A 16,315-nucleotide genomic window follows, 5' to 3' on the forward strand; every position below is an offset into this window, starting at 1 on the left:
AAAAAGAAAGAAAGAAAGACAGAAATAAAGAAAACACAGTTTGAAGGAGATCATTTATCCTTCTGTAGTATAATTGAAATAATTATTGAATTCCAGTGGAAACTATTTATTTACAGCAAAATGTTAGTTCTGCTTAGGCCAAAAGGCCTTTTGCTGTCACTGTGAATTGCTGTTTGCGTGGACGACATGTGGACTGTTGTCCGAGTCTGAAGGCTTTATAGTGGTGTAAAATAGCGTAAGATGGTTTCCTTCAGGTCCATTTGGTTCTGCTGGGCTGAGTCCATCTGCTTGTGCATTACTTTCATCCTCTGGGTCCTGCCCTGGTTCTGTTTGTGTGTGTAGGTACTTAAATTGAGTCACCCTCAACAGACGGTCTTTAAGGCCTTTAAACTATCCTGGAGTCTAGAGGGCTCAAAGTTAAATACAGTACAGATACCCGTGTGTGTGTGTGTGTGTGTGTGTGTGTGTGTGTGTGTATATGTGTGTCGTGCTTTGGAAGCTCTGGCCTGTCGCCCTATGCTAGGCCCAGTCAGGTGTGAAAAGGCATTCTGTCAGACCAGTCCCTTTGTACTGGGTCTGTTTATACTGTCTGTGTGTGTGTGTGTGTGTGTGTGTGGGGTGGGGGGGGGATGAGGCCTGCACCTGTCTTCACTAACAAACAACCACTCAACTCTTCTAAGTTTGCCACAAAACCCAAAGGAGACCGACAGAGAGAAGTGCGAGTGTTCACAGAAGCTATGCAAAGAGTGAAAGTTTTACCAAGCAAATGTGGCATCTGGGACAAATGTGCGGTTTGGTGCGATGATACTGTATTTCTGTTCACTCTTATTCAATCTTATTCAAACTTTACGGCAGCATTATTATATAATATGGTCACAGCCCGTTTTACATCTGTAAGGACATCATTTTCCCCACAAATCAAATCAAATGCCCTTCATTCTCTTTAAAATACCGTTTTAAGCATGTTTTGTACACACACGCACAACTAGACACATTTTTTGTGACGGCTAGGTGTATTTAGCAGCGCACAACATAGCTTTTTATCACGGGTCTGAAGGGGGTACAGATTCCAGACCTTTTAAGAGGATATTGGTGAGCAATTACCATTTTTAAAACTCCTTTTTAAAATCCCCCCGTTCCACAAACTGATCAGCCTAGTAATCCTTTACACTGTAATGAAATTTAATTGAACCATTAGTATAAGTGAAATGTATTAGGAACATAGTTTTTGCATTCAAAGTTAACGATTTGCGCCATGCAACTCATTCTTTTAAAGAGAAAGTCAACGGCAATTAATAAAGAAAAGGTTTTGCTGTCATCAGAGGTGATATGAACATTTTCGGGATTTTATTCAGTAATTCTGACACCACACGACCGAGCCAGAAATGGTCTGAAAACTTTATAACGAACATTTATTATTTATTATTCACTATAAAGGGTATTATGCCGATAGATTGCACATTTAGTTGCACCTTATGCCATCAGGAGATAAAAAGGGCTAGAATCAGCCTGTTCAAATGTTTAAACAGGAAGCAAATACTGTATATAGTTTGTAAATGTACATAGATGTATATGTGTTGGTGTGATAGATATACAGCACCATCTACTGATATAGATGAAGCACTACAGCAATGGAACATTGTTCTGGGCTTATGTGCATGATTTTGTGTGATCTAGCCATATTTCAAGGACAAATAATGTCCCCAGAAGATATTTTTTATTTATTAATATGGTATGATATGGCATCCTTTCAAACTTTTCCATGAGATTTTTGCCTGGTATAAAAAGGGGCGAAACAAATAAACTTACAACGAATGAGGGCTAAGTCATATCTAGGGATCACAATATCATAAAGTGTCGCCACTGATTGCCAGGTAAACATATATGAATGTGTGTGTGCCATTTGTGTAAATTGTGTGACGACTTCTCTCCTCTGGTGAAGAGGAACACTGTCCATGAGATACAGAGAAGGATCTGACACAGTTTATTTAGAGTATTTGTATCGATTCGACTCCCAAGGGAACAGCTCAGTGGAAATGTCAAAGCACAGCGCTCAGATAAAGCAGTTCTTTCTCATGTTGATGTTGTGCTGCTGAGCTTTTTAAGAGTCTATGATTCCTGTGGAACCGTCTGCAAAAAGCATGAGTTCAGGGTAAGAACAGTTTAAATCAATTGAGAAATTAATATGGATGAATATGTGCATGAGCGTGAACTGAGGATTTAGTTTGTACGATTCTTTTGTTTTTGCAAGAAGTCTCTTATATGCTCACGAAGGCTGCATTTATTTGATCAAAAATACTGTAAAACAATAATATTGTGAAATATTATAATATAACTGTTTTCTATTTGAATATATTTTACAATGTTATGTATTACTGTGATGGCAAAACTGAATTTTCAGTAGTCTTCAGTGTCTCATGATCCTTCAGAAATCATTCTAATACGCAGATTTGCTGCTCATGAAACATTTCCTATTATCATCAAAGTTGAAAACAGTTGAGCTGCATAATACTTTTGTGGAAACGTGAATCTTTTTTTCATGATTTTTTGATGAATAGAAAGTTCAAAAGACCTTTGCTGTCTTTACTGTCACTTTTTTTGTCAGTTTAATGCATCATTGCTGAATAAAAGTATCAATGTGTATATGTGTGAATTGTAATCTAGTGAGATATAACATTTGCTGATACATTTTATTCATTAATAGTCTCCCTTTTAATCTATCTCTTTCCAAGTATTATTATTTTTGTATATTGCTTTTCTGTTGATGATGGACTGACCATTGTGATTCATCTGATAGTGATAAGTGTCATCATGCTATGTTGTGTGGTGTCGCCACCTGGGGGAGAAACTTCAAAATGCTGCAGTAGACATTTGTTTGGTAGCAGACAGTATTGTGCTGTTTTCACTTTGTCATATCATTCATTCATCTCTTTCTTGTCTTCTTCCTTGTTCTTCTGACTCATATGTTGCGCTCATTGAAACTCAGATGAGCTAAAGACATGGCATGGGCTTTCTTTATAAAGTAATTATTTAATTCCAGCTGTCAAATGAAGAGCTTTTTTGCCTTTTATCAAATGGAAAAGTGAAAATGCTACTGGTAATATTGGGAAAAAGAGGGGTGTGGGAATGGGAAAGAGGCAAGAAGATTCCAAATCAGTTCTCTCACACCTTCTACAACACCTTCTGATTGTCTATGGTATTTTGATAACATTTATATGACAATGTCATGATGCAGAAATCTTAATTTAAAGGAGAAGTTCACTTTTAAAATGAAAATTCTGTCATATAATCACCCTCATGTTGTTTCAAACCTGTATGAATTTCTTTCTTCTGCTGAACAGAAAGGAAGATATTTAGAAGAATGTCAGTAACCAGGCAGTTTTTGGGTCCCATTGACTTCCATAGTAGGAAAAAAATATACTATGGAAGTCAATGGGACCCAAAAACTGTCTGGTTACTGACATTCTTCTAAATATCTTCTTCAGCAGAAGAAAGAAATTCATAAAGGTTTGAAACAACATGAGGGTGATTATATGATGACAGAATTTTCATTTTAAAAGTGAACTTCTCCTTTAAGCTAAATATAATGTCGTCTGTCTTTTGACTTTTGGAGTGAATTGTGAAATATGAATTAGAATTTTTCCTTGAGCAGTTTGAATGTTTTAGATTCATCATGATATTACGACCTTTTTAGACTCAAACTCCTCAATCACTGATACAAACACAGTGCTTACGCTCCCGTTTACTTTCTTTTTTTCCCCTTCTGTCTCTCTCTTAAACTCTCAAATCCACACACAGTCTCTCACTCCTCCGCTGGTTTGGACGATGGCTTCTGGTTATCAGTTGGAAGGCAGGCACAGAGTGTGTGTGTGGCATTGCATGACAGGCCAGGGGTCGATAGCATTACAAGGCGCGTGTGTATGGCCGCACATCCGTGTAAGTGTGTGTGTGTCTCTTGGCTGCCAGTTTCCTGTGTCTGCATTTGAATTACAAAAGCAAGAGGAGCTGGCATGAAAATAGAAAAAAATGTTTATCTGTTAGCCTCTCTCGCCTCTACGTATACACACACACTACTTACTGAGCACAGAGAGACGGGAGAGTAAACGGTCTGCAGATGAGACCAGAAATGGGTCAGAGTGTCCTTCGTAGCATTTCTTTGCATCTTTTCATTTATGGAATATTTTGGCGTGAAACAAACATGAAAAAGAGGATGTTGACAGGTGGGTTGACATAGCATTTGTACACAGGGGTATACGTTTCCAGATAAACCTACGTACGTTTAATGTAAATAGCCGAAAAAATTAAGACTAATTGTTCAGTTTACTTTTCTTTTTTTTACATTTTTATGCATTTGGCAGACGCTTTTATCCAAAGCAACTTGCATTACATTTCAGGATACACATTTACATTCTTTTCAGTTCTTGCTTTCCCTGGGAATCGAACCCATGACCTTGGCGTTGCAAGCGCCAACGCTCTACTGTTTGACTTTGAGCTGCAGGAAAGCGTTAGTTTAAATGTTAGATGTTAGTTTAAATGTAGAAGATTTTGATCTGTTTGTAAATCACATGACACGAAAGCAGTGTACCTGCATGGAAAAGGCTGAAGCCCTGTCATGTCAATCATCACTTGTTTTCTGTCCGCTGTGCAGAAGAATCAACAATCAACATTAGAGCATGATACGTCAATTCCTGTGATTGTGGTTATGTGTATATACATTTAGGTCACCTCTATGCCATATTAAAATATTATGCCAGTGGATATGTACATGCAATGACAAGACCTGACATTTATATAAGCTATTGCAAGTGGTATATTCCAGGTTATACTGGGGATGTTATACATGTGCCATATTGGACATTATTTAATATATTTTATTAGTCAATATTGGATATATATAGTGGGTATTTAAATATGCATACTCATTTCCACTATTATTACATTTAGATTTTAGATTGTCTTTGCTAACACTCACTTAAAATACAAAGCTTTAAAAACTCTAACTTCACTGTTAAATGTAAACTTTAGCAAATCTGTAAATATCCAATTTTCGACCTGTACATAATAATGTTGTAATGGCCAATTTTACTTTTAGCATTTGAAACAATTGATACAAAACCTGTATAGGATTTTAATATCAGCCATTTATCGGTTATTGGTCCACAAATTATCATAATTATTAGCTTGTTGGTATCGACCAGCATTTTTTATATCAGTGCATCCCTAATTATTACACTTAATTTTTTCCTAAAACACATTAGATTGTGATCTGGATCCTCTTCTTCCAGCAAATTGAGCCCTGATCTGCTTCCATTTAACTTCTTCTCTCACTCTTTCTCTCACACACAAGAGGCAATGGTAATTTGTGGTTTCTTAAAGGGATAGTTCACCCAAAAATGAAAACTCTGCCCAAACCCGTAAGACTTTCGTTCATCTTCGGAACACAAATGAAGACTTTTCTAATGAAATCTGAGAGCTCTCTGTCCCTCCATATACAGTTTATGTAACTACCACTTTCAAGCCCCAGAAAGGTAGTAAAGACATCATTAAAGTAATTCATGTGACTCCAGTGGTTTAACCTTAATGTTATGAAGAGATGCGAGTGCTTTATTTGCGGAAAAACAACAACATAATTTACCATTTTATTTACAAAATATTAATCTCCAAAGCGCATTCACAAGAGCACCAGGACGTATGCATGTTTTGTTGACTCGAGAGCAGACGCTGTTGCATGAACACGCATTGGAGATATAATATTTAGTAAATAAAATGGTAAACTGTTTGGTAGCACTTTATTTAAGGTGATGTAGTTACATGTTACTATATGTACTTAATAGTAATAACAGTAAATTATGCATAATTACAAGTAATTAACCATAAAGCTAACCCTAACCGTAACTCTATAGTAAGTGCATGTATTTAATTAATATTACTCAGTACTTATTTGAGCAAGTACAGTGTAACTACGTCACCTTAAAATATAGTGTGACCTTGTTTTTCTGTGCAAACAAAGCACTCTGGAGTCATTTGGATTACTTTAATGATGAAGGTCTTTACTACCTTTAGTAAACTACCTGGTAGTTGCGTAGGCTGTCAATGGAGGGACAGAAATCTCTCAGATTTAATTAGAAAGATCTTCATTTGTGTTCCGAAGATGATCAAAAGTCATACAGGTTTGGAACAACATGAGGTTGAGTAATTAATGACAGAATTGAAATTTTTGGGTGAACTATCCCTTTAAGTTTCTTAATTCGTACTCTTCATTAGTCATGTCTAATGAGTGTTGTTGTTTTTTGTGGAATGTCACATTTTCAATGCATTTCTGGAATGAAAATGGTGAATATCTTCTTATGATTTCTATTTACCCTCATCCCTTTCCTGTCCTTCTGGGGGGCTCTCTAGATTTTTCTATTACGTATGCAAAATGCACCCCAAATCTCCCACCTCTCCCTAATCCACCAAGCACACAAAGACTGTTTACACTGTGTGTGCATGTTTGAATTGTGATTACACTGGGAACAGTTTAAATTTGATGTGGGTTTAAGGATTAAGGTTGTGTCCGCCTGTAGCCAAGGTGTGAGGTACTGTTGCCAGGATGTGCAATGTGTGTGTGTAAATGTGTGTTTTATTTGCTTAAACATGTGATTGTGTGGGCACAAGGACCGTTTTCTTTGAGGAGGCAAGGGAGGCGGTGCCTCTTAAAAACATTGGATGAGAAAATAATCAACAGTACAATAATAATACAAGAAATAATATGAAATATGAGAAGAAATATTGTGCAAAGCACTCATCTTTGTAACACTGTCCAACAGCAACACCAGCAGATGAGCTTTCAGAGAGAGGCAGCGTCTCTTTGGCTTCTCTTGTGCATTATGTTCTCATACTAGAAGCCCTGATGCATGAGGCGAGAAACAGACATAAAGTCATGTGTGGGAAGCCAGTACATTCATATGTACTTCACTATGATTGGCTTACTGATAGCACAAGTATATCTCTGAGACGTCTATTTGATGTTGGCATTTACATCTGCAAGATGTATTTTTTAGAGTGTTTGCTCATCTGCAATACGTCTCTAGGACGTTTCCTGTTAGATGTCATATAGACATTTAAAAAGACATCTTTAAGATGTTTAAGATTTACAAAGTATGTAAAACTGCTTTTTCTAATGCCGGGGACACACTTAACGACTAGCTGAAACAATCTAAGACTCAACTGAACACACTTTCAGACTGTTTCCAACAACTGGAGCAGATTTTAAACACCGACTGTGAACACCGACTGAACGCGACACTGCACGTTTGGGCATGATCAGTCATAAGTATCAAATTACAGTCATAATCGGCCTTACAGTCGTTAAGTGTGTCCTCGGCTTAAGACGTTTATCAGATGTTTTTACACCGCAGATGCTTTCCAGATTAAGAGATCTTTAGCAGACATCTTACAGATGTACCTGACCTATCATGATTGCAACCAGTCTGTAAATCAGCCTGAATTGGTCAAACTTTTGTAGTTGGTTTTAATAAATATAGTGTTTGTTGCTTGTTGATAGTGTAAGGCCTTGTCCACACTAATACGTTTTCGTTAGAAAACGCATATTTTTCTCTCCGTTTTGGCCTTCCGTCTACACTGAGACGGCGTTATTATCGAAAACAGCTTTTTGAAAACGCTCTCCAAAGTGGATAAATTTGAAAATGCTGTTTTCACGTTGTAGAGTGGATTGTGAAAAACAGGTATTTAAAAAGGATGATGCATGTTTAGTCATGTGACGTATATTGAACGGATAGATATGTATGTTTATACCGCCAGTTATGTGCTATATTCACTTTCACACAGTTGCTAAAGATGCTACTTTGCACACTCTTCATATCACAGTCCTGCAAAGATGGCAGAAAAATTTACTCTCAACTGCTCTCATGTCTGCAGGACAGCACTTGCGTTTTAGACCAGACATATTATGGTGAGTGAGTGCAACCTGGGCGCATCAGTGAGTGGTGAGATATTTTGCTAAATAAAATGATCCTGCCAGAAGAATTGCCTGATAACTTGATTATGTCTTGTTCTGTCTGTATCATCTCAGTGAGCGTTTATGAGGTTTTACGCATGGTGAATTTAGCGTTTTTCAACATTTCAGTGTGGATGAGAAACTTTTGGAAAACACTAGTGTGGACGGAGAGCGTTTTGAAACAAAACACCGCTTTCAAATGTATCTGGATTAATGTAGACGTAGCCTAAAATAAAGGCTGTTCAGTTAACCCAGAAACGGTGTAAACAATCAAAGTCAGAACATGAATTTATACAGCATTAAATGATCTTCCTTGACCAAAATAATCAGTTTGACTTGAATCTAATTTAATTAGGCTTATACACAAAAGGAGAACATGTTAAATTACATTAAAAATCTTTTTTTTTTTTATCTTAAAACTTTGTGTATTTTCAGTTCTAATTTTCATTGTGGTAATGTTTTTTCTCAATTTTTCATTGCTTTCACTAGAAATCTTATAGCAAATTGACAAGTGCAAATATTCTATGTACACTGTAAATAAATAAATAAATAAAGCAACATTGATTGTCAGACATTTACCATAAAAAATACAGAGACAATGTATATTTTACTATTTATAACCGTATATTTCATTGTTATATAATGTTAATATAGCTAAATCTGCATTTTACCTCAAAATGCATTCATAACCACCAAAATAGTACAAGTGGCACAATAGGTATATACAGGTGGCACATGATTAATCAGAGTTCAAAGACCAAAACACCATGACAGTAACACACACAAGACTAAAATAATGCTATAAATATAAACTAAATGTAAACAGAAATTGTAACACCCTAATGTACATAAATGATAAGTATAAGAAACAAAACCATTTGTGTCACATTTTAATACAGTTTTTCACCGTACGTTATGTAAGGGATAATGTAGAGCAAGGTGGTTGTTATAGCGAATACAACCCCGACAGGCTGAACTGGACCCCGACACGAAGCGGTGGGGTCTTGAATCAGCCTGAAGGGTTGTATTCGCTATAACAACCGCCTCGCTATACATTATCCTGCTTATTACTACCAAATAAATCAATAATTTGACACAAAATATTGATTTAAAAAGGAGTTTATTGATTTAAAAACGATTGTATTGCTGCCCCTAAAGAAAATAGTCTGTTCCGTCTCTACGGTTAGAATCCTGCGTCCATAGCAACGCTCTGTTTTTCATGGCAACGGTGTGTTATACTTAGCAGCGGTCTGTTATCAAGAAATAACAGACCGCATTCTACATTAGAATTCAACCAAGCCATGTAATAAATGGTAATATGGTACTTGCAATAAATACAATAAAATTACATATAATGTGATGGTAAACATTTACAATTTGTCATCATATATGGTCAGGTAACCAATTAAACTTTTTTTTACTGTAACATTTTTTTTAATTTGACAAACATTTTTACAGTATAGTTTTTCAATAAATATAAAGTCATAAAAGCTGCATACTTTTTACAAATGAAATATAGCATGTCACACTGTAGGATGCAACTTGTCACTGCTTGAAATTTAATGTTAACTCACCAAATAGTACAATAGTAGAGGGATGTTGTAAGATATATTTTGAAGCTACAAACAAGATTCACTTTAAAATAGCATAAACCAAAAATCTATGGGTGGAAAAAATGCTATTTCATGTGGGGGGAAAAAAATGCTACATTTTATGTCACGACTTAGGTTAACGTTTCTTTTTTTTTTTACTGAAAAATGTGGTATAGATATTTGGGTCTATGAATTCAGTTTTGCACAAGTGTGTGTGTGTGTGTGTGTGTGTGTGTGTGTGTGTGTGTGTGTGTGAGAATATGCTCTGTGACTCTTGGCCCTGAAACACAAACATATCAGAGGCCACCCTCTGCCCCGATAATCCTTTCAGATAGAGGTGATACACACACACTAAAGAGAGGTAATTAATAGTGCCACAGAGCAGCTCTTATGCACAGAGAATCGGATGAAGGAGGGGTCGCCCTGTCGTCTTTTTTTTTTTCTTTCCCCTGTCAGTCTTCCTCCCTTTTCCGGCACATTCGAGCACGAGTGTGATAACAGAAGCTCAAGGTCAGGGGAGGGGGGCACAGCGTAGGTGTGACGGTGGGGAGAGTCTTCCTAAACACCAATTTGCATGAGATATCAGCAAGAATGAAAAAAATGTAGAGAAAGAAAAATAGATGGATAGTGAAGGTACAGTATAGATGAACAGAGAGAGAAAGAGGTTGAAGGACAAAGAGACGAAAGAACAGCCTAAAGATTAGAAGGTAATGAGTAAGAAGGAGCATAAGAAACACTGGTGGAGAAAGGGAAGTTTAAAAGCAGGAATGTGGAAAACTGGTTAAAATGAATTTTCCCAAGTCTACAGGGAAAAAAAAAAGAGAGAAACCCCAAAATAATCCAAAAGCTCAAAAGAAATATACGTCTTTCTTTTGAGTTGTCCTCACTGTTTGCACGTGACAACAAACAAACCAGTACAGTCCAGTTTGTGAACAAATGACTTGTGTGAGATGATTCTTTTTTAATGAATCCGTTATAAAGATGTTGGATCTGATGAGAGATCTGTTTGAACCCGTCTAGCGACTCATTCACTGACTCATCTGGTGTTGATCCTGACTCGCTGGACCACAAGTCTGATGCTTAACTCAAAAATGTAAAGAACTGTGAACTGTTATGTGTGCTTAAGACTTCTAACATTTAAATCTAATTATTGTCTATTTCTAATTATTGAGTGGTTGTTCATATGGGAGCAAGTAGAAAAGAGATACACTACTGTTCAAAAGTTTGGGGTTGGTAAGATTTTTTTTAAATATATAATATTTTAGAAATATTTTTTAAAGAAATGTCTAATGCTCACCGATTTAATTTATAATTTTTTTAAATATTATTAACAGTTTTCTATTTTAATATATTTTGAAGTGTAATTTATTCCTGTGATCTTCATGATCCTTTAGAAATCATTCTAGGATGCTGATTTGGTGCTCAAGAAACATTTCTTAACATTGTCAATGTTGAAAACCATTATGCTGCTTAATATTTTTGGTGAAAACCATGATATATTTTTCACTTTAGCATAAACCAAAAATCTGAGGGGGGAAAATGTTTTAATATATTTTGTTCTGTAGAAGGTTAAAAAGAACTGCATTTATTTTAAGTAGAAACATTAAAAATGTTTTTACTGTCACTTTTCATCAATTTAACAATCATCTGAATAAAAGTATTTATTTATTTATTTTTTAGCAAAAAATCTACATTCAGACATAAAAAAAATCTACATTCAGACATTTTTTTGACATTTTTCACAGTTTTTTTGGTGGTGTTCTCCTTAGGGTTAAATTTTTCAAAAAGAAAAACGTAAGTATCCAAATAATGGTATTTTTTTATTCATTAGCATTTTTATTTAGAAAGGGCTAATAATTAATTAAGGAACTGCTTTGTGGAATCGAAATTAAAATTAAAACCAATAAATTTCGATTCCCATCGTAAGTTGGTGGTTTCTAGGGTGTTCTGGGTGGATGCTGATTGGCCCAGGTCAAAAGAAAGCTCTAAGTTTCTCGTTGATTCCTCCTTCAAAGTTCTCACCCATTTCTCACATCCACCAGGCAATCCATCACTTGGAAAAGTAACAGCATATCTCTCCTCAATAAGCCAAATGAACTGAGGTGTCATTTATGTCCATAGCACATACAGTACAGGACGAGTTACACTGAAGTATGATACTTAGAGTAAAGGGTTTGACCAAAACTCTATGTATGAGCAATAGTGATGCTTGATTAGCAAATGTACCTAATAAAGGCCAATGGAAGGCAAACCGTGCCGTGAGTTTGGGGGGTTAGAGAGAGTGAGTGAGTGAGCGACGGAGAGAGAGAAGGGTGGGTGTCTGGGGGGGTAACCGGTGGTGTCTTTGTGATGGAGATGGAGCAGTCTCCAGCGCTGAGCTGATAATGACCAACGGTTCTAATAGCATTCACCCCTCCACCCTTTAACCACTCAAGCGGAAAACGGACAGAAAGGAAGAGAGAGAGTGTGTGGAACGGAGGAAGATATGTTTAAAATATGACGTAGTGGGACCGCGTGTGTCCTGGCTTATTGAAAATGCGTGTATATGAGTGTGTGTATGTCTCGACGCCCCCTTGAGGAGACATTAAAAGACAATATGTGTGTAGTTTTCGGGCACGACGCACACACACGCACACAAACATGCTCGCACCAGTCAGCTTACCCTCTTTATCGTGCTGTATTTACGGAGGGCGATGGAGCGTGAAACGCCTTTGGGCTCCCCGGGACCAGATGGAGAAACGCACACACATACACACACTCCAAAGGCGGCCTTATCACCAGCGCATTACTGGGATTTGTTGATACCCTCGGTAATCACTCCCTCATATCACCTCAAAGAAAAGGAAAATATACAGATTATATGAATGTCTGTGAGAAAAAGTGGGAGGAGGAGACAGAGTGGATGATGGGAGAAAGAGAGAGTGAATGGGGGTCATCATTCACTAGCGAGATGGGAAATGTAAGTGAGGTTTATAATAACAGAACCGAGTGAAAGGAATTGAGTGAAGTAGAGTAATATAACGCAGGTAGTCGGCTACCGCTGACATACACACGCTCACAAAGGGCACAGCTGAGAGGCCGAGGCGCATTCACACACTTGACATGAGCGTGTTGTATTCTTGTGTGTGTTTAGTGAGTGTTCTGGTAGTGGTTGTGCCCAAATTCATGTCACCCTAATTGGAGGTTTCTTAACCTGACTGCTTGCTTTTGTTACAAAGGGTTTGTTATTATGAGCATGGTAGCCTGCTACAAGACGTTCGCAGAATGCCAGAGCTGCTCTTTTCCACACTATGAAAGCATAAAGTGACCAGGGACTGTCAAAAATGGACAAAAGTGACCTATAACGTATATTAGCAAAATTGTCCGATTGACTCGTTCATTGTTGGGAAAAAAGCAGAGATGGTTTTGCAGCATAGGAGTATGAGTAAATAATGACAGAATGTCTATTTGTCTGTTAATTATCCCTTTACATCAGTGGTTCTCAACCAGGGGGTCTCAGCAATCTTTCAAGAGGGCCTCAAGATGACTTAAAATTATTTCAATTAAGTTTAATTGCAAAATAAGCTAAAACAACAAAAACAGTTTTTCATTTTTCAAGAACCAGGGTTCCCACCGGATATATACGATGAAGCCTATAAAAGTGTGATTTCTAGACCAGGAAAAGTCAAATAAATTAATAAAATATAATGTGAATGACTTTTTTATAATGAATATAGATTTTTCTAGTAATGCCAAGCTTGAAATTGTGAGAAAACATAAATAAGGCAAAATTGTTTTGAAAAAATAAATAGAGGAAATATTGTTGTGAAAAATGGGCGGTCTTGGAGTCAAGAAGGTTGAGAACCACTATTTGAAATGGTACAATACTGAGTGTGAATGAAGGAACTGCTTCACTGTTTTTCTTTTGACAGACTGTAAATACAAGAGAGTACTTTGGTGCACTTTGTCAGTCGAGGCGGTCAAACTCTCTTTTAAAGATTTCGGCAGTGTCATTATTTTGGTAATTTGGTAATCATTCTCCCTTTGCTCTGTTTGTTTTTCTGTAGACCACTTTGGGACCTCTCAACAAGTCCAGTGATCCAGAGGCCTGCAGGAAACCTGCCTACTGTTATAACTGCTCTAAGAGAGGACACTTTGGGCATGTAAGTGCATTGGCCTCATCCGTGGGCCATCACATGGGTGTGCTGATGTTGTGATGTCACTTTTGCTTTCTGCGATGGATAACAACCACAACAACCCCTCAGCAAAACTTAAATACAACATTTCGACACACAAACTGAATGAAAACCCCTGCTTGACACCTGTGCCGGCCCCTCATCATTTCACACTGCTCTGTTTGTCATACTTAAACCAATTGACACATTTTCCAAATATGTGATTTACAAAACATACACTGCTGATTTTTTTTAATTCTTACTCTGTGTGTACAAATCTTTTTGGCATTATGTTATCTTCATATACAACATGCTAATGCTCTGCTAACAATATTAAAACTAAAGTATACAGTGTGTGCATAGTTATTATAAAAGTTGATATTCTGATCTTTTTTTTCCTAAGCACATTTTAATAATTCCAAACCACATCAATCTTAATAATAGAAATTGCAAAACTAAGCCATGACCAAAGGACAAGAAATGTTTATTGGGGCAGCAGCATCGCCCAAAAAACAGAAAATAAAGAATTAGGTGTGAAACCATCAGGAACCCTTTAGTCTCCAGTGCCATCGTTTTCCAGAACTGCATCCTGTAAAGGAAAACCTGCTTAATAATAATGCACATGTAAATATATAAGGCGTTTTTCCACCTCCAGCCCTTGTTAATAATTATATGTAACTTATAAATGATTATATACAAATCTAGAAGTAGTTTATTAAGATTGATGTGGTTTGGAATTGGTAAAATGTACTTGAAAAATATATGATATATTGACTTGCATAATTCTTATGCACACACTGTATTCAAAACCGTTCAAAAGTTTGAGATATAAAGATATAGCCATAAAGATATAGCCTACATTTATTACATTGTTACAAAACATCTATACTGTTCTTTTGATCATCATAGGATCCATAAAAAATGTATTAGCTTCCACAAAAATATTAAGCAGCATTACCATTTTTAACATTGATAATAAAAATATATTTTAAGCATCAAATCAGCATATTGGAATGGTTTCTGAAGGATCACGTGACACTGAAAACTGGAGAATTGATGCTGAAAATTCTGCTTTGCCATCACAGGAATAAATTACATTTTAAAATATAATCAAATAGAAAAAAAAAAAAGTAATACAATTACTTAATAATATGAGGTTTTAAAGAGTGTGTTTTCTGCAGGAATGCTCTCAGAGGAGAATGTATAACGGGACGTATCCCACCCTGCCCATGATTACTTATTATGACACAACAAAGGACATCAATTGCCGGGAGCACAGACTAAAAAAGAAGGCCAGAGGTTTGTTGGAAACTTTCAGATAAGTTGAATTGATAGACACTGATCAAACTGATCAGATATAAGGACATGCGTTTCTCTTACAGATCTTCAGGATGCCGGATTGATGTCCACTGATGGAGGCGGTTTTACATCTACCCCTCAACCGCCCAGGAAGAAACAAAAAACCAGCCACAAACAGTCTCCGTACCCACACAACACTCACACAAACAACCAGCACACACCGAAGAGACGCATCGCACACACGCCCAAACATCATCAACAAGCGCACCAACACTTGAGTGTCAAGCAGAACTCACAAACACCAGGGAGCCACGGCAAAGGCAAGTTTACACCACAGCAGCAAAGCCAGAAGGAAGCCAAAAAGAAGAAAAAGAAAAAATCTTCAGTTATGGTTATAGATGAAGATGCAGACTTTCCTAGAGGTGGCAAAAAGGGCCCTCACTGGACAGGGTTTTTTCCGTCTCCCCGGAAAGCCAATGCGAAGCTGAAAAAGGCCTTTGGAATAGAAAAGAACAATAAAAAGAAAATGGAAACAACAACGAAAAAGAAGGAGAGGAAATTGAAAAAGAGACAAAAAAAAGCAGCAAACAATTCTTCCATGTATCCATCTGATGAAAACCTTTTCCAAATTAAACAAAGAAAGGTTAAAAAACGTTCCTAAAAATGCCAAAGCATGTGAATACGACTTCAGATGATTCTATCACCAATGCTGGCTTTTTCAGGTTGGCTAGTTGGTTTTGGTCCGTCTTCTTCCATCCACGTTTTCATGTACAGTATTAGAACTTTTTTAGGATTGTTCTTGGAAAACGAATCAATGCGAATAAGCCCCTCTTGCCCAAATACAATTAAAGTGCTGTTGAATATTGTGAATGTTAAATTGATCACATCTCATTTTAGAGGTTAAATAAATAGGGAAAACAAATGAATATTGAAATTGCAAATTCACTGTGTCAGTGTTTGGTTCGTTTCACTTTCACAGAATTGTAAAAGAACTATAAATTGCTTGGCTGCATTACACAATGTTTTTCATGTACTAAACTGACATTAAAAAGTGCTTAGTTTCGATAGGTTGAGCAAGTGACGGGTGTCCTGCTCCTACGTGACGAGTTCTCTTATTTTATGTACATGCTGAGTTCTGTAACACCATGATTCAATTAAAGTCTGTTTGTTTTGATATCCTGTTTGAGATCTTTTGTATTAACGTCTATTTTAAAGGTGCGATAGGTGATCTGGGAAATGCTAATTTTAGCCTGCTACCATTGTAAGCATTA

The 16,315-nt window shown here is 36.7% G+C and overlaps 1 protein-coding gene across 1 annotated transcript in view; it reads left to right on the forward strand.

Moving 5' to 3' along the window:
• zcchc7 (zinc finger, CCHC domain containing 7) overlaps positions 1-16,218 on the forward strand; it is a 55,366-nt gene extending 39,148 nt beyond the window's left edge. The window contains exons 7-9 of the mRNA XM_084097284.1: positions 13,638-13,733; positions 14,927-15,044; positions 15,128-16,218. Coding sequence (XP_083953410.1) covers positions 13,638-13,733; positions 14,927-15,044; positions 15,128-15,705 — 792 coding nt within the window. The 3' untranslated portion in view covers positions 15,706-16,218. The remainder of the gene's footprint in view (positions 1-13,637; positions 13,734-14,926; positions 15,045-15,127) is intronic.
• Positions 16,219-16,315: the final 97 nt, after the last annotated feature.

This window comes from Abramis brama, assembly GCF_963993115.1.
Source record: "Abramis brama genome assembly, chromosome: 2".
NCBI lineage: Eukaryota > Metazoa > Chordata > Actinopteri > Cypriniformes > Leuciscidae > Abramis > Abramis brama.